The sequence below is a fragment of the Dasypus novemcinctus genome, chromosome 9, assembly GCF_030445035.2.
Source record: "Dasypus novemcinctus isolate mDasNov1 chromosome 9, mDasNov1.1.hap2, whole genome shotgun sequence".
NCBI classification, from domain to species: domain Eukaryota; kingdom Metazoa; phylum Chordata; class Mammalia; order Cingulata; family Dasypodidae; genus Dasypus; species Dasypus novemcinctus.
The window spans coordinates 43411742-43437107 of NC_080681.1; the positions used below are offsets into that span (position 1 = coordinate 43411742).

The window sequence follows — 25366 nt, forward strand, 5'->3', positions numbered from 1 at the left end:
TACTCCTTGCATGTGGGGCACTCCCACATGGGGGCACTCCTGCGTGGCATGGCACTCCTTGTCCTTGGCAGATCTGTGCATGGGTCAGCTCACCAAACAGGTCAGGAGGCCCTGGGTATTGAACCCTGGACCCTCCCATATGGTAGGCAGATGCTCTATCAGTTGAGCCACATCCTCTTCCCCAAGTTGAAATTTTAAGCAAACACACTCATAAGCATAGTCATCAGTATCAAGGGCCCAACATTTGACCATCCTTCTTCATTGGTCTTTGCCCTTAAGGTATTGTAGCTATTCTATTGGGGAATGCGACAGAACTCCCCAGGATGGGAACTCAGCACTCCCTCAGTTGTGTGAAACTGTACCCACTATGTCAATACCCAGTGAACATCCGAACATATCAATATACCCTATATTCATACCCTGTAAAACTCCTTCCCACTCATGTGTCTCCCATCAGGGATACCCCACAGCATTGCTCCTCCCCTGCTGTAGTTGAAGCCCTCTGTGATCCAAAACTTCTTCAAAAATGAAGCCTAATATATTGCCAAATTCAATTAATAGGAAAATGAAATAGTAATGATAGGTTTAAAGATTAGAAATAAAATACATAATTAGGAAAACTAAAATAAAGTAAAAAATAAATTGGGGTATTAAAAATGAAAAATATGAATTTTTTTTGACATTTTGCCTTTCATCACTGTAATAGGTTTTGCCCTGTATGTACAGTGGCAAGGCAGCCTCTTCCATTTCTTCCTCTGTGTCTTAATTTTTAAAAATATATATATTTTAAAAAGTTTTAGGTCACAGTGAAGTCACATACAGAATACAGGGGGCTCCCACATACCCAATATCCTCACCCTCCTTCCTCCTCCCCAGCAATGATCTTTTTACATGGGGGTGTTACATTTGCTGCAACTAATGTACAAATATTGAAACATAGCTACCAACCATGGTTACGTTATGGTTTACATTTTAGACTCTACACTTATAAATTCTTGGTTACATTGCAGTTTACATTATGGTTTACATTTTAGACCATACACCTCTATGAATTTTTGGTGAAATTTAACATGGCTTGCATCCATCACCGCATGATCCTGCAGAACACCTCCATTGCCCACTAGTTACCCTCTCTTCCATCTACTCTGTTCCTCTTCCCCCACCCCCCGGGACCCTCAGTAATAACCAAACTTTACTCCCTGAAAGACAAGATCCGTAGATACCTGCAACAATGCTGAGGAATTGACACACTAGTCTGTCCTCCCTCACTGGGAACCACCCATGCGCTTGAGAGACACCCTCTCCTCTGTTTGAGAACATCGGGCCTCCCGGAATGGGGGTATAACATCTTCCCACTCATTGTATGGGTCTCCACCCACTGATACAACACACTATGACAAGATGAGCACTCACACAGTCCCTAGAAGCTGGCCTCAGGTCACCCTGTGCCAGATGCCTCCCATCAAACACCTTAAACCTGTAACCCTCCCTTATTGTATTTTCTAAAGAATTTTCTCAACATTATAGTTTCAACCACGTACCTGACAATCTTCCGTGTTCACCTGCTCCCCCCCAATCCTCTCCTCAATTCCATGGACCATCTGACCCATCCTCCCAACCCTAGCCCCCTCAAGCCTGCAAAGCCCAACCCTGTAGTATCCCTACACCTCCCATTTTATCCCTTCACTGTACAACTACTTACCTCCACTTTATCATAGATTTCACCCATGTGGGCTTTGTATCACAACCTTCCTCTCCCCTTCTATTTCCTGTAAGCCTATCTTCTAGTCTCTAGCTCTGTGAGACAGCTTGATTTGCTTAATTCGTATCAGAGAGGTCATGTAGTATTTGTCCTTCAGTGCCTGGCTTGCTTCACTCAGCGTAGGTCCTCAAGATTCATCCATGTTATCCTATGTATTAGTACTGTATTCCTTCTTACAGATGAGTAGTATTTCATTGTTTGTATATACCACATTTTGTTCATCCATTCATCTGTTGATGAGCATTTGGGTTGATTCCAACTTTTGACAATAGTGAATAATGCCGCTATGAACATTGATGTGCATGTATTGGTTCATGTCCTTGTTTTCAGTTCTTCTGGGTATATACCCAGTGGAATTGCTGGGTCATATGGCAAATCTATAGCTAGTTTTTTGAGGAACTGCCGAACTGTCCTCCACAATTGCTGGATCCTACTACATTCCCACCAGCAGTTGATGAGGGTTCCCATTCCTTTATATCCTCTCCAAAACTTGTAGTCCTCTGATTTTTTAATAACTACCATTCTAATGGGTATAAGATGGTATCTTATTGTAGTTTTGATTTGCATTTCCCTAGTAGCTAGTGATGGTGAGTATCTTTTCATGTGCTTTTTAGCCATTTGTATTTCTTTTTTGGAGAAGTGTCTGTTCAAATCGCTTGTCCATTTTTTAAATGGGTTGTTTTTCTTTTTCTTTTCAAGATGTAGGATTTCTTTATATATGCTGGATATTAGGCTCCTATCGGATATATGTTTACCAAAGATTTTCTTCCATTTTGGGTAGGCTGTCTTCACTTTCTAGATAAACTCCTTTGAGGTGCAAAAGGTTTTGATTTTGAGGAGGTCCCATTTATCTATTTTTTTCTTTTGCTGCTCATGCTTTTGGTATTAAGTTTATGAAGCCATTTCCTATTACAAGGTCCTGTAGATGCTTCCCTATGTTGTGTTCCAAGGTCTTTATGGTCTTGGCTCTTATATGTAGGTCTTTATCCATCTTGAGTTGGTTTTTGTATAAGGTGTGAGATGGTAATCCTCTTTCATTCTTTTGCATATGGATATCCAGTTCTCCAAGGACCATTTGTTGAAGAAGCCATTTTCTCCCAGTTGAGTGGGCTTGGTGGCCTTGTCAAAATTCAGATGACTGTATAGGTGAGGAGTTATATCAGATCTCTCAATTCAGTTCCATTGATCAGCATATCTATCCTTGTGCCAATACCATGCCGTTTTGACTACTATAGCTTTGTAGTATATTTTTAAAGTCAGGTTATGTGATTCCTCTGATTTCATTTTTCTTTTTCAATATGTCTTTGGCTATTAAGGGCCTCTTTCCCTTCCAAATAAATTTCATAGTTAGTTTTTCCAGTTCATTAAAAAATGCTGTGTTGATTTTTATTGGGATTGCATTAAATCTGTTGATCAGTTTGGGTAGGATAGACATCTTAATGATATTTAGCCTTCCTATCCATGAACAGGGAAGTCTTCCATTTATTTAAGTCTTTTTTGATTCCTTGTTGTGTAGTTTTCTGTGTATAAGTCTTTCACATCTTTAGTTAAATTTATTCTTACTATTGTAAATGGTATTTTTTTCTTGATTTCCCCCTCAGATTGCTCATTATTGGTGTACTGAAATGCTGCTGATTTTTGTGCATTGGTCTTATAACCTGTGACTTCACTGAAGCTTTGTTGTAGATTTCTCAGGGCTTTGTGTGTATAGGATCTTGTTGTCTGCAAATAGTGAAATTTTGACTTTCATCCCTCCTTCCCTCCCTCCCTCCCTCCCTCCTTAGTTTGTTGTTTTTTTTTTTACTAATTCCTCCAAGTGTGCAGTTAGGTCTTTGATTTTAGCTCTTCTTTTTTAATATATGAATTTATGGCTATGTATTTCCCTCTCAGTACAACTTTTGCTGTATCCCATAAGTTTTGATATGTTGTGGTGTCATTTTCATTACTTTTAAGGGAGTTGCTGATTTCTTTTGAGATTTCCTCTGTGACCCACTGTTTATCTAAGAGTGTGTTGCTTAACTTCCATATCTTTGTGCCTAATCTGGTTCTCTGACCCTTGCAGATTTCCATCTTCATTCCATTGTGTTCAGGCAAATTATTTTGTGTGATTTCAATCTTACTGAATTTATTGAGACTTTCTCTGTGGCCTGGCATGTGGTCTATCTTGGAGAATGATCCATGTGCACTTGAGAAGAATGTATATCCTGCTATATTCGGGTGTAATGTTCTGTATATGTCTGTTATGTCCAGATCCTCTAATATATTATTCAAAGTCTTTGTTTCTTTATTGATTCTCTGTTGAGATGTTCATGTATTAAAGTCCTCCACTATAATTGTAGAGGCATTTATTCCTCCCGTTAGTTTTTCCAGTGTTTGCCTCATATATTTTTAGACACCCTGGTTACATGCATAAATGTTTATGACTGTTCTTTCTTCTTGAAAGATTACCCCTTTTATTAATGTATAGTGTCCATCTTTGTCTTTCACAATAGTCACAAAAGTCTATTTTGTCCGATGTTAGTATAGCTTCTCCTGCCCTTTTTTGGTTATTGTTTGCTTATAAGATTGTTTTTCTAGCCATTCACTTTCAACTTCCTTGAATCCCCAGGTCTAAGGTGGGTTTCTTGTAGATAGCATATAGATGGGTCATATTTCCTTATCAATTCTGCCAATCTCTGTCTCTTCACTGGTGAGTTTAATTCATTAACATTGAGTGTTATTACTCTCAAGGAATTACTTACATTAGCCATATTTTCTTTGGATTTGTGTATGTCATATTGTTTTTATTTCTCTTTTTGTCTTTTTAGTTGTTCTTATACTCTCCTCCAATTCTATCTCTCCTGTTTTTTTCTTTCAAAGAGTTTTGCAGAACTCCCTTTAGTATTTCTTGAAGGGCAGGTTTCTTATTGGCATACTCTCTTAGTTTCTGTTTATCTGTGAATATTTGGAACACTTCAACATTTTCAAATGCCAGCTTTGCTAGATAGAGTATTATTGGCTGGAAATTTTTTTCTTTTAGTACCTTGACTATGTTACACACTGCCTTTTTGCTTCCATAGTTTCAGATGAGAATCAGCACTTAATGTTATTGAACTTCCCTTGTATGTGATGGTTTTCTTTTCTCTTGCTGCCTTCAGTATTTTCTCTTTGATTTGAGCATTGGGTAGTTTGACAAGTATATGTCTTGGAGTAGTCCTGTTGGGATTTATACTGTTAAGAGTGTGCTGTGCTTCCTGGACATGTACATCCGTCTCCCTCAGTAAGTTTGGGAAGTTTTCAGCCATTATTTCCTCCAACACCCCTTCTGTCCCCTTTCCCTTCTCTTCTCCCTCTGGGATGCCTAAAATTTGTATGTTTTTGTGTTTTGTGTTGTCATTCAAATGTCTAAGTCCCTGCTGGATTTTTTCCTATCTCTTTATCTATCAATTCTACTATGTTTTTTATTTCAGTTGTACTATCTTCCACATCGGTAATGCTTTCCTCTGCCTGTTCAAATCTGCTGTTAGTTGCTGAGAGTGTATTTTTTTTGTTAAATCACTTTTATTTTTTAAAAAGTTTAAATTAATTAATTTATTTTTAATGTTACATTAAAAAAATGAGGTCCCCATATACCCCCTCACCCCCCTCACCCCACTCCTCCCAAAACCACAACCTCTTCCATCATCATGGGACATTCATTGCACTTGGTAAATACATCTCTGAGCACTGCTGCACCACCTAGTCAATGGTCCACATTACAGTTTACAGTCTCCCCCAGTCCACCCAGTGGGCTATGGGAGGACATACAATGTCCAGTACCACCCAGGACACCTCCAAGTTCTGAAAATGCCCTCACATAACATCCCTTCTTCCCATTCCCACTCTCAGCAGCTGCCATGGCCACTTTCTCCATCTCAGTGCTACATTTACTTCCATTACTAATCACATTAGTTCCAGAATAGAGTATCAGTAAGTCCACTCTAATCTATACTCTATTCCTCCATTCTTTGGACCCTGGGATGGTTATGTCCACTCCACCTCTGTATTGAGAGGGTGCTTCGATTCCACTTGGATGATGGATGAAATTCTCCTGTTTGTAGTTGTAGGCACTCCTGGCTCCCTGGTGTGGTGGTTGACCTTCTTCACCTCCCTGTTAGCTGGCTGGGGTAAGTTCAATAAACCAGAGGGTGGGAGTTACAAATCTTTTGAGGCTCAGGGCCTGGCTATCACATGGAGAGTTCAGAGATTCAGGTCCCCTGAGTATACAGTAAACCCCAGTGCCAACCACAGGTCTGGTAAAAGTGACAGGAGAGGCTTGTGAACAAAGATCACACCTGAGTCCAACTCCATCACACTCAGGACCACAAACTCCAAAGTAGGGCCAACTGACATGGCACTGAAGTCCATCTGCCATGATCATAGAACCTGTGGGTCTCTGTAGCCCTCAGAAGAACCAACACCTGGGATTGTATCTAGTTTAGCTGTCTCTGGGACTCTGCTGAGGTATGCATAAGGGTGACCCCTCTGATGACCTCCCGGGTCTTTTTTTGGAGACTTATAGCCATATAAACTCATTTGTCCTTTCCATTTCCCCCCTTTATTCAGGATCAAAAAGCATTTTAATGGTGATAAGAACCATGTAATGAATTGTTAATGTGGGAAAGTGTATGTGGGGGGAGTGGGGCATATGGGAATCCCTTATATTTTTTTATGTAGCATTTATGTAATCTAAAACTTCTTTAAAAATAAAAAAATTAATTAAAAACTCATATAATGATACATGAAGATAGAGCTAGTGTTTTTCTCTTTTAGTTGTTTTTTTTTCCACACTGCTTTTGAAAGTTTCTTAATAATGATTACAGCAGAGATTTTTATTCACTCTTTCAATATATATTTATTGAATATCTACTCTGTGAATGTACTGTTCTAGGTTCTTTGAATTTCAGAGCATTGAATAATTAGGGCAAGATCCTTCACCTTATAGCACTTATATTTTCATAAAAGGAGGAAAAATAGAAAAAAAGAAAATAGATAAGAAGATAATACAGATTGTGAAAAGACCTGTGAAGGAAGTAAACAGAGTGATACGATAGGGATTAATTTAGGTGATGGGAAGAAGTACGTGGAGTCTTTAAAATTGTTCTCAGGAACAGCCCCTCTAAAGAGTAATAATAGGGCCACATCTTGATGGGAGAGAAGGAACCAGTCACGAGGGGTGAAGGAAGTGGGGAGTCAGTGACAATTCCAGATAGAACAAGGTTTAAGCAGAAAAGTTCTAAAGCAGGAAAGTGCTTGGTGTGTGCAAAGAAGAAAAAGGCAGCTAGTGTGGTTGGAGTGCGTAAGCAAGGAAGAGAGTGGTTAGAGATGAGCCTGGAGCAGCGATAAGTACATTGAAGTCCTTGCTGACTGTGAAAGGAACATTGCATTCTATTTGAAATGCGATGGAACCAATCAAAGGGTTTTAAGTAGGGAAATAATATTTTGAGGTGTACTTTTTTTTTTTTTTAAAGATTTATTTATTTATTTAATTTCCCCCCTCCCCTTGTTGTCTGTTCTTGGTGTCTATTTGCTGCGTCTTGTTTCTTTGTCTGCTTCTGTTGTCGTCAGCGGCATGGGAAGTGTGGGTGGCGCCATTCCTGGGCAGGCTGCACTTTCTTTTCACGCTGGGCGGCTTTCCTCACGGGCGCACTCCTTGCGCGTGGGGCTCCCCCACGCGGGGGACACCCTTGCGTGGCACGGCACTCCATGCGCGCATCAGCACTGCACATGGCCAGCTCCACACGGGTCAAGGAGGCCCGGGGTTTGAACCGCGGACCTCCCATATGGTAGACGGACGCCCCAACCACTGGGCCAAAGTCCGTTTCCCAGAGGTGTACATTTTAAATGACCACTCTGATTACTTGTAGGGGCTGGTTACTTGGGATCAAGAATGGAAGCAGTAGGCCACTTAGAGACTTTTATATCAGTGCGGGAAAGAGATAGGGTTTTAAGTCCCTGCTAACGTATTCATCGAATATCAATGGAGTAAAATTTACACTGCTAATAAAATTTTCAGGTAATTGAGGCTTATCATTCAGCTACCAAAGCTGTTTTTACTATAATGTTTATTAGCTTCTCCCAAAATGGATAATCTACTCTCTTATGTTCCCAAGCAGAATATAGTGAACACAATTTCACTTTTCCTTGGTCACTACAGTTATTGCTAAATACATGAAGATACTTTGCTCTTACAATAGATGCATATCAAATAACCATGCTTTTTAAATCTATATCTTATTGTTAACACCCTTTTACCTGCTACTGACCAGTTGTGTCCCCTTATTGGAATTTGCAAGGCTTGATAAATAGCACATTTCTTCTCTGGTCATGTTCTAACTAATGGACAAATAAGACAAAGAATTAAGTCATATGGAGGCCAAAATGTTAGCCTTTTGTTGATAAAACTCTTAGTAGGTGAGCTTTTGTCTGCAGACAAAGAGGCTTTCAATAATGGACCCAAATAGTAAAGGATCCCAAATATTGACCAGCCCAGGAGAGTCACTTCTCAACCCCCTGTCAAATGTGAGCTTCCTTCAGGCTGCTCGTTTCCTAGAAGGACAGAGGAAGTGGCTAACCTTTACACAGTCCATTTCTCTTTCAGACACACTAATGGAGTAAGTCACTCTTGCCTCTGCTACACTAGCCTACTGAGACCTTTGTTGCTTGCACAGATATGCTGATTGTATTTAGTTCAAGATCAAGCTTCTGCTACCAATATTCCTGAGATCCTTCTCCTCCCATCCCCCATCACCCCTGGGCTTGTGCCTTTGCAGAGATTCTTGACCTTAGCTCTGTGCTACTCAGGCTCTGCACATACTAAAAGCTTACATTTCTGCTGAGGCCTGAATGCTTTGCCTAAGACTGACATATGCAATTTACCTCTAGAAAAACAGCCACTGTGGACAAAATTTCTACCAGCTGCAGTGATTTGAAAAGTTCATAGTACCTTGCAGCCTTTTGCCTAGTGCATAGTAGTTAAAAGGCACCTGCACAATGGCTTAATATAAGCCCCTATATACAACCAATATCAAGCATTTTATTTTGGCCCAAAAGCAAGTCTCCCTCACCCATTCCTCCCTCCAGGACCAGAGCTTGCTATCTTGGGGTCTCTTTTGAAAGTGAAGGTAAAGAGAAGCAAAGAGTGTATGTACTAATGGACTTCTCTAGAAAGGAAGGAAGAAGTGCCCAAGTTGCTCAGACTGTGCCAGTCTCACCAGCCTGGGAAATCTCTCCTTGCCTCAGGCAGGGGTGCTTGGTGGGATGCTGAGAAAACTGAAATTTTATCCATCTCCATGTGGAAGGGAACATTAGGAGTGGAGCAGAGCCATTCCCCACTCCTAATACCCTGCCTCCATTCTGAAGTTGCTACTGTTATGTGCGGGCTAGAATATTAGGCCTTCGTGCTTTCAAATTTCCTTCCAAATTAAGAATAAAATATATACAGAAGTGGTGGCCTAAGAGTATCTCCTCTAATTAATGGATCTAGCATAGTGCTGGTACACAGCAGGCAGACAATACCTGTTGTACTGCTCCCTGTTTCTTATGTGTCATATACATTTTTACCATAAAGTGTATTTAAAAAGAAATGAACAAACACCCAATAATCTCAAGTGCATTAACACTTTAAAGTGAATGTGAGAACCAAGATAATGTTAAAATTCCCAGTATGGTTAACAATTCAGTTTCAGTTATTATATGGAACTCATTTATGGGTTATCTTGGCTACTTTTAAGTTTTTCTTTCCTGCATTATGATTTTTAGTCTGTTATGACTCATTACATTGACAGAAAGTAGAAAGGAAAATTGAGAAGAGAAATGATTTAAGTTTATCATTTACTGCTAGTATTGATTCTTATGCCGTGTCATCAGTGCTACTTTCTACATTAAAATTATAAAGAGTTAAACTAATAACTTAAAGTCATAAAAAGTGAAAGGTCTGAATTAGTGCCGATGTGCATTTTCTATCAGTTTTCTGAATAATTCATGTTAAAATTTTTTTTAAATTCCCTCTTCATAATTAAGCATTGATTACCTGTAATAATGAGCTTTACCAGGGCAGTTTTTTTTTTTTTTTTTTACCAGTTACTTCATTACAGATTGCATTATCCATCTTCATTTCCCTCCGCTTCCACTGACACAACCTTAATCTACTATAGGATTTAAATTACTGCTCATACTTCCCAGTTAAGGAAGCTGGAACATATAAACAATGGATGCTGCTTACATGACTCATCGTTAACAAACTGTAGTTCATATCCTTCTACAAATAATGTGTTATTTTGAAAAATTTTTGCTAAATTGAATTTTAATTTTTTAAATTAGAGAAATTGTAAGTTTACAGAAAAATCTTGTAAAAAATGCAGCATTCCCATATACCCCCCATTATTATCACTTTGCATTAATGTGGTCCCTTTGTTACAATTGATGAAAGAATATTATAATTGTACTATGAACTATAGTCCATAGTTTACAAAGGTTGTATTTTTCCCCATATACCAGTCTACTATTAATCCCTTCCTTTAGTGTGGTACTTTTGTTATAATTCATGAAAGAACATATCTATAATTGTACTATTAACTATAGCCCATTGTTTACAGTAGGGTTCACTGTGTTGTACAGTCCTATGTTTTATCTTTTAATTTTTATTCTAGTAACATATATATGACCTAAAATTTCCCCTTTTAACCACATTCACATATTTAATTCAGGGCTATTAATTACACTAGCAATATCCATTTTCAAAACTTTACCTTTGACTCAAATATATAAATTCTGTACTAATTAAACATTAACTCCCCATTCCTTAACCCCAATCTATCCCCCAGTAAAACCTGTATTCTAGATTCTTTTTTTTTTCATTTTTTTATTATCTTTTTTTTTTTTTAAAGATACGTAGATCACACCAAATGTTACATTAAAAAATATAAGAGGTTCCCATATACCCCACTCCCCACGCCCCCCACTCCTCCCACATCGAAAACTTCTTTCATTAATGTGGTACATTCATTGCATTTGATGAGTACATTTTGGAGCACTGCTACACAGCATGGTTTATAGTTTGCATTGTAGTTTACACTCTCTCCCAGTCCATTCAGTGGGTTATGGCAGGATATATAATGCCCTGTATTTGTCCCTGCAATATCATTGAGGACAACTCCAAGTTCCAAAAATGCCCCAAATATTACACCTCTTCTTCCCTCTCCCTGCCTCAGCAACTCCCATGGCTACTATCTTCTATATTTTAGATTCTATCTCTCTTAAGTTTGCTTATTCTAATTATTTCATCTTAGTGAAATCACACAATATTTGACCTTTTGTGTCTAGCTTATTTCACTCAACATAATGTCTTCAGGGTTCAACTATGTTGTCTCATGTACCATACTTCATTCTTTTTAATGTTGAATAATATTCCACTTTATATATGTACCACATTTGTTTATCTACTTGTTGATTGATGGACACTTGGATTGCTTCCATCTTTTGGCAATTATGAATAATGCAGCTATGAACTTTGTTGTACAAATATTTGTTTTCATATCTGCTTTCAATTCTTTTGGGAATATACCTAGTAGAGGGATTGCCAAATCATACAGTAATTCTATACTTAGCTGTCTGAGGAACTGTCAGATCGTATGTCACAGTGGCTGCAACATTTTATATTGCCACCAGCGATGAATAAATGTTCCTATTTCGCAACAACTTCTCCAACAATTGTTATTTCTAGTTTTCTTTTTTAATGGTAGCCATTCTAGTGGGTATGAAATACTATCTCATTGTGGTTTTGATATGCATTTTCCTAATGGCTAACAATGTTGAGCATCTTTTCATGTGTTTTTTGGCCATGTGTGTATCTTCTTTGGAGAAATGTTTATTCAAGTCTTTTGCCTATTTTTTTTTAAAGATTTTTTGTAAAAAATTTATTTTTCCCCACCCTCTTGTTGTTTGCAATTGCTATGTCTGTTCATCTTCCTTTTTTCTTTAGGAGGCACTGGGAACCAAACCTGCGACCTTCAATGTGGGAGGGTTGTGCCTAATTGCTCCAGTCGCCTCTGTTCCCTGTTGTATTGGGTCTTTCATTATGTTTTTCTTCTTGTGTCTCTTGTTGCATCAGCTTGCCATGCCTGCCCATTGTGCCAGCTTGCTGTCTTCTTTAGGAGATACCGGGAACTGAACCAGGGACTTCCCATGTGGTAGGCAGGAGTCTAGTCACTTGAGCCACATTTTTTTAATTGGGTTATTTGTCTTTTTATTGTTGAGTTATAGGATTTCTTTATAAATTCTTGATATGAAACCCTTATCAGATATGTGGTTTCCAAATATTTTGTTTCCCATTCTGTAGGTTTTTTCTTTACTTCCATAATGAAGTCTTTTGATGCACTGATGTTTTTAGTTTTGATGAAGTTCCATTTATCTGTTTTTTCTTTTGTTGCTTGTACTTTGGGTATAAAGTATAAGAAACCATTGCCTAACATAATATCCTGAAGATGCTACCCTACATTTTCTTCTAAAAACTTATAGTCCTGGTTCTTATATTTAGGTCTTTGATCCATTTTGAGTTAATTTTTATATAGGGTGTGAGATAGGGCTCCTCCTTCATTCTTTACATATGGATATTCCAGTTCTCCCAGCACCATCTGTTGACTCTTCTTTCGCAGTTGGTAGTTTAATCAAAAATCAACTGACCATAGATGTGGGGTCTATGGCTGAACTCTCATTCAATTCCATTGATCTATATATCTATCCTTGTGCCAGCACCATGCTATTTTGACCACTGTAGCTTTGTAATATCCTTTAAAGACAGGAAATGTGAGTCCTCCAACTTTGTTCCTTTTGAAGATGGTTTTGGCTATTCTGAACCCCTTACCCTAACAAATAAATTTGATAATTGGCTTTTGAATTTCTTCAAAGAAGGCTGTTGGACCCTTGACTGGGACTGCGTTAAATTTGTATGTCACTTTGGGTAGAATTGGCATCTTAACCGTTTATTTATTAGCCTACCAATCCATGGATATGGAGTGTCCTTCCATTTATGTTAGTTTTTAAAATTTCTTCTAGAAATGCTTTATAGTGTTCCATTAGTGTTCCATGTATAAGCTGTGGTTGGTTTTTTCATGTATAGCCTTTATCATGTTGAGGAAATATCCTTCTATTCCTAGTTTTCCAAGAGTTTTTATAGAAAAGGGGTACTGTATTTTGTCAAATGCCTTTTCTGCATCAGTTGTGATGATCATGTGTTGTATTCTTTGTGTATTACATTAATTGATTTTCTTATGTCAAACTACCATTGCTTAACTTGTATAAATCCCACTTGATCATGATCATGGTATATAATTTTTAAAATATGCTGTTGGCTTTGATTTGCTAATATTTTGTTGTGCAAAATAGGCTGTTGGAATTTTGATTGGGATTGTGCTGAATCTGTAAATCCTTTTGGGTAGGATTGAATTCTTAATATATAGTCTTCTAATCCGTGAGCATAGAATGTCCTATTTATTAAGATCTTTGATTTATTTTAGCAAAGTTTTGTAGTTTTCCATGTATAAGACCTTTACATTCTTAGTTAAATTTATTTCCAGATATTTGATTCTTTTAGTTGCCATTTTAAATGGATTTTAAAAAATGTCTTCTTCAGATTACCCATTAGTATTATATAGAAACACTACTGATTTGTGTGTGTTGATCTTGTACCCTGCACTTTGCTGAATTTATTAGCACTAGTAGCTTTTAGTGGATTTTTCTGGACTTTCTATATATTTAGGCCTATGTCACATCCAAATAGTGTAAGTATTACTTCTTCCTTTCCAATTTGGATGCTTTTTCCTAAATTGATTTTAAACAAATGTTTATTCTAAATTTTCCTTGATCAGAAATGAATAATATCACTTCTTTAAGTATTATTGATATTTTAGAGAGAAGCAAATTATTATTTCATCTGCTTCCAAGTCTTCATATGTTTGTGCCTATTAAAAAAATGTTTCTTCACTCAACTTTTATGTTTAAAAACCATTTTTCTCTCTCTTTATATTTCACACTTACATTTAGAGCCAGTTGCTTAAATAGATAAATAAAGCATCATGAAAAATCCACTTTGATGACCTCATTTAGAATAAATATATTTGTTGGTTTTTACCTTTTTGTTTTTTACAAATGTTTTGATGGAAAATATCTGTATTGAATACATATTGTATTTATGAGAAATAGATCAAATAGCTCTTAGTGGTTCACAATTTTTTTCAGGACCTCTCTCTAGAATTTCAGTTGTTCAGAATTAGATAGATCATAATCCTCATTTCATTATTGCTCCATGCATGGTCTACTTTAATTTAGAGTTTTTAAGATTGTTATACTACCTGTGAACCCACCACCCAGGACAAATCCTAGGATCATGGCAATAACCTCTATCTAACTGAATGATTCCCTTCCATCTCCATGGCTTCCCACATCCCAGATAGCCATTATCCTGAATCCAGTGTTCACTAGTCCCCTTTTTTCTTTATATAGTTTTATTATATCTATGTGTATTCTTCTTAGGTATTTTTAAAACCTAGTTGTTTTTAATCATACTATATATAATCTCTGGTACATATTCTTTTTAACTTACAGTTATATTGCTAAAATGCTCTGTGATGTATGTTGTGTTTGATTTATTTTGACTACTGTAGTACAATGGGGTGAGTATTCCACTATTTATCCACTCTCACATTAATGGAGAGTTAGATTGTTTCTAGGTGTGTACTATTGTAAATAGTGCTACTATGAACAATCTTGTAAAAGCCTCTTGTTTTTACCTATGAGAGTTTCTCTTAGAAATAAAATTGCTGGGTCAATATATATATATACACATTTTTACTTTAGGAGATAATGCCGAGCTATTTTTCCAGAGTGTCTGCTCCAATTTACACCTCCATCAACAATGTCTAAAAGATTCAGTAGATTCATATGCTCTCCAACATTTGGAGTTGTCAGACTTTTAGTTTTTGCCAGTTAAATGATATAAAACTATATCTTATTCTTTATGTTTATTGGGCATTTTTATTTCTTCTTCTCAGAAATGCCTGTTCATGTATTTTTCTGTTGTTTGTATTTATATTAACACTTTGTTAGGCATTCTTTATATATTCATTATAGTAATCTTTTTTGGATGTATATATTTTAATGTATTTCCCTGTTTGTAATTAGGTATTTCATTTTCTTTGAGATATCCTTTGATGATCAGAAAAGTCTTAATTTTAATATAATTAAAATCTGGTAATATTTTATACTCCATGCTTCTTTGTGATTTAAGTAATCTTTTTCTAATCCAAAGTCTTAAAGATAGTCACCAATACCCTCCAATATTATTTTTTATGTATATTTTTTATTAGAGAATTTATAGCTTACTAAACAATCATGCATAATGTGCGGAATTCTCATACACCACTCCTCCACCAACACCTTATATTGTAATGAAACATTTGTTACAGGTTATGAAAAAACATGGTCAGACTATTACCACTAACTATGGTCCATAGCATACATTTGGCATATTTTCCTTATACACCTGCTATTATTAACACCATGTATTAGTATTGTACATTTGTTATGGTTTATGAGAGGATACTCTTATATTTCTGTTAACCGTAGTCCATCTTCCACTACATGGTTCACTGTGTTATACAGTCCCATGCCTTGTACAGTCTATCCAAAGTGCACAATCACTGCCTCTCACTTCCATCACAGAATTGTGCAGTCATTTTCTCAGTAAATTTTTGAATGTTTTCCCTAGTCCAATAGAAAAAATCCCATATCCCTCTATTATTGACCCTTAGCATTGATATTGTACCTTCTTTGACATTGATGCATGAATATTACAATATTGCAGTTAACTATAGTCCCTAATTTACATTATTTGTATTTCTCCCATGCATCACCATATTCTTACCACTCTGTAATAGTGACATACATAGAAGAACTTTCTTGTATTTGTACTGTTAACCACAATTCTTATCCACCTCTGCATTCAACTATGTTATTCAGTTCCTAGATTATTCTCTAGCTTTCCTTCAATTGACATTTAAATCCCTAGACCACCCCTTTCAGCCATGATCCCATTTATAAACCAGCTGTGTTGGTTATACTCACTATAATGTGTTACCATCAACTCTATCCATTTACACACTTTTACAATCAAGTTAATTAAAAATTCTACACACCTTAAGCATCAGTACTCCTTCTCAGCTCTCATCCTATCTCCTAGTAACATATACTCAAGGCTTTAACTCTATGTTTATGCTTTATATTCAGTTCATATTAGTGAGACCATACAATATTTGTCCTCTTGTGTCTGGCTTATTTCACTCACATAATTTCCTCAAGGTTCATAGATGTTATCATATGTGTCCCAATTTCATTCCTTCTTATGGTAGCATAGCATTCCATTGTAAGTATATACCACATTTTGTTTATCCATTTATCAGTTGATGGACACTTGGATTGCTTCCATTTTTTGGCAATTGTGAATAACGCCCTGTGAAGATCATTGTACAAATGTCGGTTCATGTCACTGTTTTCAGTTCTTCTGGATATATTCCTAGTAGAGGGATTGCTGGGTCATATGGCAGTTTGTATATTTAGCTTCCTGAGGAACCACCAAACTCTTTTCCACAGAGGCTGCACAATTCTACATTCCCACCAACAGTGATGGAGTGTTCCTATTTCTCCACATCCTTTCCAGCACTTGTTGTTTCCTGTTTTTATAACAGTGGCCATTCTTTGTGGTGTGAGATGGTATCCAATGGTCATTTCGATTTGCATTTCCCTAATAGTTAGTGATGGCGAACAATTTTTTCATGTGCTTTTTCCATTTGTATTTCCTTTTTGGAGAAATGTCTAAGTCTTTATCCCATTTTAAAATGGGATTGCTTGCTCTTTTATTGTTCAGTTGTATGATCTCTTCATATAGCATGGAAATCACACCCTTATCAGATAAGTGGTTTCCAAATATTTTCTCCCATTGAGTGGGCTGCCTTTTCACCTCCTTGACAAAATTCTTTGAATTGCAAAATTGTTTTGAGTTTGAGGAGGTCCCATTTATCCATTTTTTTTGTTGTTGCTCATGCTTTCAGTGTAAGGTTTAAGAAATTACCACCTACCACCAGGTCTTGAAGATGTTTCCCTACATTCCCTTCTAGGAATTTTTCCAATAAGATTTTTAATGGCTTATTTTTGACACTTAAAATCTTAATTCAGGAAGCGGAATTGGCTCAATGGATAGAGCGTCAGCCTACCGTATGGGAAGTCCATGGTTCAAACCCAGGGCCTCCTGACCCATGTGGAGCTGGCCCACATGCAGTGCTGATGTGCACAAGGAGTGCTGTGTCACACAGGGGTGTCCCCCGAGTAGGGGAGCCCCACGTGCAAGGAGTGCACCCTAAGGAGAGCCGCCCAGTACGAAAGAAAGTCCAGCCTGCCCAGGAGTGGAGCCACACACATGGAGAGCTGATGCAGCAAGATGACACAACAAAAAGAAACACAGATTCCCAGGCTACTGACAAGAATAGAAGCAACCACAGAAGAAAACACAGTGAACGGACACAGAGAACAGACAACTGGGGCAGGGAGGGTGGGGAGGGAAGTATATAAAAATAAACCTTTTAAAACAAACAAACCTTAATTCCTCTATAGTTGATTTTTGTTGGTTGAATAAAGAGGATTCAGCTTCATCCTTTTTTTCCATAAATGTTATTACTATTTTTATCTTCACTTATTGAGGTCAGTCCAGCAGTCTGACTTGTCACCTCTGTTATATAACAAAATTCCATGGAATCATGGATCTATTTTTGGACTCTTTATTTTATACCGTTGTTTAATTAGTACAATAATAAATATTCGTCTTTGAAGTTTAGATGCACACACACACATATGCAGGCACACCCCTAGATTTTGAATTACTTTGTTTTTTCCTTTAGGTTTTGGACATAGTAAGAATGAGTGTTCGTACTGTACTTCCACGCATCTGGAAGGTATCTGATATTGAAGAAGTAAATTTATATCGTATTTTTAACCGAGTTTTTAACCGCTTACTCTGGAGTCATGGCCAAGGATTATGGAACTGTTTCTGTGATTCAGGGTAAGTTCTAATTAATCTTTTATTATTGTTATTTTTAATATTTTACCATTTAGTTAAAGAGGTAGCCCAATGAGAGTGGCGAAAGCATTTTCCTATGGAAGTTTGTCATGTAAAAGCTTTTCTTTAAGAATCTTAGGGCAGGAAGAAACTTGAAGGAAGACTGGACTTGAAAATGTGTCCATTACATATAGACTATGGAAAATGATATGAAATTCACTGTTTTTATATAATTTTCAGTTGGATGTGTTATTTTGTGTACTTATCAGCTCATTAATCTTTCTGTTGCTGTTTATCCAGTTGGTATGTTGCCTAGATTTTTTACTTTCCTTTCTACTTTCTGCTACTTAACTTTGGGCCATTCGGTCACCCATTAGGACTTCTTCCAGAGAAGGAGAAGAAACCACTCACTCTCCCTATTTTAGATAATTGTTTCAGTAAATGTTTTGATGGGAAAAGTGGTGAAAAGATTGTGGCATCACTGAATAATATGAGGCTTTTAAAGTCTGGATTTCATTAATATGTCCCATTGCTGCTAAAGGCATTCAGTATTCTGTGTCTTATCATTTTACTATTAAAATGTCATTTAAAGTCCTTTCATTTTCATATTTCTCTGAATATTAGGGAGAGTCAAAGAATTTTTTAATCATTTAATTTTACTTTTTGAAATCATGATTTTTGGTACTCCTGTTTCCTTGGAATTCAGATTCAGAAAGTAAGCTGATGAGACCCTGAGTTTTTTATAAAGGCACTGGGACTTTTAACTATTTCTGTCTCCCTTCACCTTAAAATCTTTTTGGGTGGTTAATATTGAAAATTAAGACACAGTATAGAGGCATTTCACAGCTACTCAGTTTTTCCAGGGGATGGGTATATAGAACACTCATTCTGAATGATAGGTTTCCTTTATACAGAGTGACTGCCATTACTACAGGAAACATATCCCATTCATTTTCTTTTTTCTTTGTGAAGAATTTTTGTATGCTGATATTTAAATATGGATTAACAGAATAGAAAGTGGTCTTTGGCCAGTGGTAGTGAATGCACACATCAGAATTTTGTATTGGCCCTTGATTTATAGGTTTACTTCAAATATTAAAGGAAGATCCAGCCAAAGCCAGCTCATATTATGACTCACATAATATTCAGAAAGTTACATCAAATTATAGTATTATAAAAGTAACCTCTTCATCCTTTTTCCATTTTATTTCTCCTTTCCCTATCTCTAGATCTCAAATAAGGCAGAAAACAATTCCATGATGACAATGACCTGATTATGCAATCTAGTAAAATGGTTCCAAAGGATCAAACTATAAATATATCCAAATTGAGGGTGGGATATACTGATGGAGGTAGATTTTTTAAAGCATAACTAGAATCTCAGTACACAAGAAAGGAAAAGTGCTAGGCAGATAATCAGAATATGGGATGTTTCTTTCTGTGTGTATCTATATATACAAGACATTTTTATTTCTTCTGGGCCCACTCTAGACTGACATATTAAAATAATTATAACATATTCCCTAATTTCATTAATTTATTTTTTAAGTGTTTTTCATGATCAATTTAGGTAAACAATACACACACACATACATAAGTATATCATATCTGTTTTTCTAATGTTTAGTAACAGTTTATATTTTATTTTTCTAGTTAATTTAACTAGATTATTATTGTTTTTTTTTTTTCAAAAGATTTATTTTTATTTTATTTCTCTCCACTTCCCCCCCATTGTCTGCTCTCTGTGTCCATTCACTGTGTGTTCTTCTGTGTCTGCTTGCATTCTTGTCTGGGGGCACTGGGAAACTGTGTTGCTTTTTTTGTTGCATCATCCGGCTGTGTCAGCTCTCCATGTGTGTGGTGCCACTCCTGGGTGGGCTGTGCTTTTTTTGCACGGGGTGGCTCTCCTTGCAGAGCACACTCCTTGCGTGTGGGTACACAGGGGACACCCCTGTGTGGCATGGCACTCCTTGCGTGCAGCTGCACTGTGTGTGGGCCAGCTCACCACACGAGTCAGGAGGCCCTGGGTACTGAACCCTGGACCTCCCATATGGTAGGCGGATGCTCTTTCAGTTGAGCCACAGCCACTTCCCTATTATTGTTTCTTGAATGAAAATTACATTTACTCCTTTGTTAATAATAAAAACAGTGCTACATTGAGTCCTGAACATCTCAGAACATAGAATTTGTTTCTTGCAATCTGCTTATTTGAATCTTGCTCCTCTAAAGAAAGGCCGACTGAGGACATGCTGCTTTTTTTAAGACTATGTTTTTTTCTGAAAGAATAAACAGTAGACTTTCTACTAAAAAATTCCTTTCTGAATTTCTAAAGCATTTTTTAAAGTTCACATATCCACAGAGGGTTGAAAATGGAGTCAAGTACATAGGGAAAGTACATTTCTGAAGGAAAACATTTTCCTTAAACTTTTTCTTTCTCAAAATCTACTCTTTTCTCTCTAAGGGTTGAGTGAATCAGTTTATGTTCACCAAGTCTCAAAGGTAACTTTCCCCTTGTGGCTTGGAAAGAGTTTTAGTCACACTGAGGAAATAAACAGGCTTTTCTCTCCCCCTCTCTGATTCTTTTTTTTGGTGGTGGTGGGTGGTCAGGTGTTTCCAGATAGAGGAAGCCTGTGCTATTTCCTACTTTGGGATAGCTGTGTGCTGAAGGAGGAGGGACCACTTTGGGATTCCAGTAGGAGAGTATTCTAAGAATATTAGGCACATAATTACATATGAAGGTGTTTTGAAAGGGGTTCTCAAATCAAGGGCTTGGCCTAAATTCTCCCAGTGCAGTGAGGCCACAAATGAAGTTGCAGCAACTTTTTAATTCTTTTGCAGGATAATTATTAATGTAAAGGCAAACATAGCTTTGTAGAAAACCTAAGTTCCTAGAATATGTAACTTTTGAGGAATTAGCTCATTATCTTATGAATGCATTAGTTTAGAGAAACTCCAATTTTTAGGAGGTGTTGGAAGCCATATTGTTAGCAACCCATATTTGGCAGCATTAAAAGCTTTAAAGATAAATAGTACTGTATATGAATTAGATGTATTTTTTAACACAAAGATTAATTTCCTAATTTGTATTTATTATATACCTTTTGATCATCTATTATTACTTCAAATGTGCAAGGCCATTCCTACTTTCCTTTAAAGGTTTGTTGCTAGGTAAGTGATATAGCTGGTTGCCATTTTTAACAGTGAACTTGAGGTCATGTCTGTTTCCATGCCAACAGATCCTCTTGGGAGAGTGTATTCAATAAAAGCCTGGAAATGGTGACTCCTTTGCAACTCCAATGTTGCCAGCGCCTGGTTGAGCTTTGTAAACAGTGCCTGCTAGTGGTTTACAAATATGCAAATGACACAAGAGGATCACTCTCAGGCTTTGGTCCTGATTGGCATAATTCCAGGTACTTGTTTACATTTTCTAGTTACTGTGAATCTCACATAAAGTTATGTCACAATGTAGTTTGAAATTGAGAGCCTATTTTTACTTATGCATCTAGAGGAAAAGCTAAGGACAGAAAATTCATATAAGCTGTTATCTACAAAATATTTTTAATTAGCAGTCTTTAACTTTAAAGGACTGAATGAACAAGACCACAATCACAAACCTGAAGGTGATAGAAATAATCTTCATGAAAATGAGATAATTTGGCTTGTATACTTTGTTTTCAAATGCTAAGTTAAGAACATCCAAAAACATGCTGATAAATTTAACTTTTTTCCCCCAAGAGAAATATTTCAACATTTGTCTTTTAGCTTGCTATAGTCTAAAAAAAGTTGTTCTTAATTTTTATTGTTCAACCTCATATTTTTTGAATGTAATATTTAAAAAAATGAATTATAAAAAAAAAATTTTTATTGTTCAATATCCTTCTAGTACTCCCTTCATCCCTAAGCAAATCTCTAGGTTGAAATAGGTAGCTTCCGAAAGCTTGAAAAATAATGTTTTTAAGCTGCAAAAAATGCAGAGTAAATAAAAAGTACATTTTAGCATTTCTCAGTATAATTATGGTTTCCATTAAAATTAAAGATGATTATGTGACTTTATTTTTAGTGTCAGTAATTTGAGTACTGTTCAGGACAGAAGATAGCAAACCATGAAAAACTAAATGATAGTCAAAAGATGATAAGATTCAACATTATAGGTAACATAGTAGACAAACCACCATAGCTTAGATTTTCTTTTTGGAACATATAGAAATTAATCTGTTTATTAAAAAAAAAAACTCAGAGGATATAATAAAGCTAACTCTCTACCAAAATGACCTGTAACAGCAGAATGAGTCAGAACATCTTTGACAAAAAAGTATTGTCATTTCTTTTTATCTTATATCCTGGTCATTGTACTGTTGCAGGACCTTGAACCAATTTTAACTCTTCTGGGGAACAGAAACTGATTGATCACAACAGAGGTAGAGGTAAAATTAGCCACTAACATTGCAAATATATAAAATATCAATGTTATATTCCACAGTTTTAATGGCTGATGGAAGCAAGTTATTGAAATGAAATATACTACTTTCATTAACATTTTCATGTTATTTAAAAGAAGGATAGCCATCTTTGAGATGTTACAACATATGAATGGAGAACCTTCTCTTTCAAAGGGTGATACTTTTGGAGCTTGGACAGGAAAACCCTAAATTCCAGTCTAAGAAGGATGGATTCAGACACTTTAATATCAATCCTACAATTTCAGATTTTGTAACCCAACTTTTGTTGAGGGATTTTGTGCAGTTTAGGTGTACTCCTCCAGAGTAACCTGAAAGACTCATTCTTTCAGGTTACTCTGGAGGAAAAAGTTGTGCCTTATAGTTGCTTAAGGACTTTTATTTTCTTCCTCCCCTGATGGTCAGAAGAAATATTCCTGGCCCTGGAAGTTTGAGTTCTGGACTTCTTATAAAGGCTCAGCATGACTCAGTACTATGATTACAAGTATTTGTGTGTGTGTGTGTGCGGGGGGTGGGGTTCAGTAAAGCTTCATTACTGCCCAAGTTCAGAATCATTTGAGAGAGAATTGCAGAAGTCAGACAGATGCTCATTAAAATTTTGCTTCATTGCTGATAAAAGCTAGATTGGGGACATGCATAGATAATAGCCAAGTGCGTTTTCTTATATTGAATATCAGAATTAAACTTACTCACCAAGTCAAAGGCAGAGCTGTACCAACCCAGATCTCCCATTACCCCATAATTACCTCCTTAGCATTGGCAGGAGAACAATAAAGTGCAAATAAGCAAATATTCATATATTTCCTCTGTGCTAATGGGTGGATCTTAAAAGAGAAAGGGGTTAAGCCAGTCAAGCGTAGCTCCTTTAAAACTCACAAATTGGATAGCTCACTTTTGGTAAGAGACCAGAAAGTTTATGCTAATGGAAATTCTTCTACAATGAAACACAAGGAAGGAAGGGAAATAAATATTTCTCCCTAAAATCTAGCTATTAAAACTCAAGTCAAGTTAAAATTAATTTAAAAACATGGACAAAGTGGCCATATATTCTTTTTCTCATAGATAAGAAAATACCCTGTAATTTACTTTACATTCAGAAGTCACTTACTTTAATATTAATATGTTGATAAGTTTAATGTGTGAAGTATACCTAAAAGAAATGAAAAGCAGGAGATATATCTTTGGCTAATTTATCTATAAAATTAGAAGAGAAAAAAAATGGAGCTAACATCAGTCAGGTTTATGGAGCATGTTCATTTTGGACAAAGATCTGTGGGCTCTTTCCTAAGAGGTTTTAAAGAATATATGACATCTATTACATGATGAGTGGCCCTCAACCTTGCTGTCTTAGAAAAAAATAAGAATATAGTAGGCACACCAAGTGAAGAGTCATTTTTCAGAGGTGGACTTGTTATAACCAAGGAAATAGAATTTATATGTTAACCATGATGGCCAATTAGAAATATTAGGCTAAATAACTAAATATATGACTAAAAAAGAATAACTAGGCAAATAATGACTCATATATAAACCCAGGATTTTACAGTTGTTAGAACCAGTTCAATATTTTACTGTAACTAAGCTTATGTTAGAGGTTTGGGATTTCCAAACACTTGTAAGCCTCAGTAGCTCTGTTTCTACCTTTCACATGCTGAACTTCCACTGAGCTCATTTCACAAGGGATTCTACTGCTAAAAACATTTTTAAAAACCACCAAGTTTCTGCTTTTGGTAATAGAACAGTAGGTATTTGCACTAATTCTTCCTTGATGATTACCAGAAATTCTAGACAAAAACATCACATCAGAGAGTCATCAAGATACTTGTCAGTGAGTACTTGTTAGTACTGAGTCGTGCTTTTCATAGGGTCATGGGCTTAGGGGGAAAGGAGGAGTCCAGGACCTGCCAAGGATGGATGCCTTCATAAACACCCTACTAGGAGTAATGATGTTCTAGATGTTTTGCATAGCAAAAGTTGTAAGAACTACATGGAAAAATAGACAAATCCACAACCACAGAGGGAGATTTTAATATACATTTATTTAAAAATTCAGTAAAGATACAGAAAAATTTAACAATGTGATTAATAGACTTAATTAATTTTCATAGATAGCAGTGAGAAGTAAATCAAATAACTTTAGAATATACCAAGCACACCAGGAACTTTTACAAAAAGCAATCATTTATTATAGTGGAATAAAAAAAAATTCAGCAAATTTCAGAAGACTGAAATCATACAGGGTATTTTTTCTGACCATAATGCCATTAAGCTAGAAAAGAATAACAGTCTAGAATCATAAAACCTATACTTTAGAAATTAAAAGTATGCTTTTTAATAACACATGAATAAAGGAAGAAATCATAATGGCCATAAGAAAATATTTTGAACTGAATGATAAAAATATAACAAATAAAAGCTTGTAGGATATAGTTAGATCAGTTAGTGTAGGGATATTTATAAATTGTAAACATTAGGAAAGAGGTAAGGCAAAATTTAATGAGAAAATGATGCTAAAATAAACCCAAAGAACAGGAAATAATAAAATAGGAACAAGAAAAGGAAATAATAAAAATAAGGGCAATAATTATGTATTGAAATAAACATAGAATAGGGAAGATCAACTCAATCTAAAGTTTTTTTTGAAAAGACTAAATAAAATTGACAAACACCTAGTAAGACTGATCAAGAACATAAAAGAAAAAGCTGAAGTAATTAAGATCAGGCACAAAAAGGGACACATTATGCAGATACTGCAGTCATTAAAAGTTGATAAGAAAATATGAGCAATTTCATACAGATAAATTTGGTAATTTAGATGCATTTTAAAATTCCTAGAAAAACGTATTACCAAAAGTGACACATGAAGAAATAGAAAGTCCTAAATAGCCAGCCGTAGCTACTGAGGAAATTGAGATAATAATTAAAAGCCTTCCCCAAAGAGGCCACATGGCTTTCCCTAGCCAATTTTAACAACTGTATGCAAACCCATCCAGAGGACAGTAAAGGAGGGAACACTCTCTAGCT

General features: G+C 36.1%; 1 protein-coding gene across 2 annotated transcripts in view; it reads left to right on the top strand.

Annotated features, from left to right (window-relative positions):
* Positions 1-25366, top strand: part of TTLL7 (tubulin tyrosine ligase like 7) — a 186881-nt gene that overhangs the window by 149987 nt on the left and 11528 nt on the right. For both annotated transcript variants that reach the window (XM_071217321.1, XM_004454403.4), the window contains exons 19-20: positions 17728-17888; positions 21122-21295. In XM_071217321.1, the coding sequence (XP_071073422.1) occupies positions 17728-17888; positions 21122-21295 (335 nt within the window). The remainder of the gene's footprint in view (positions 1-17727; positions 17889-21121; positions 21296-25366) is intronic.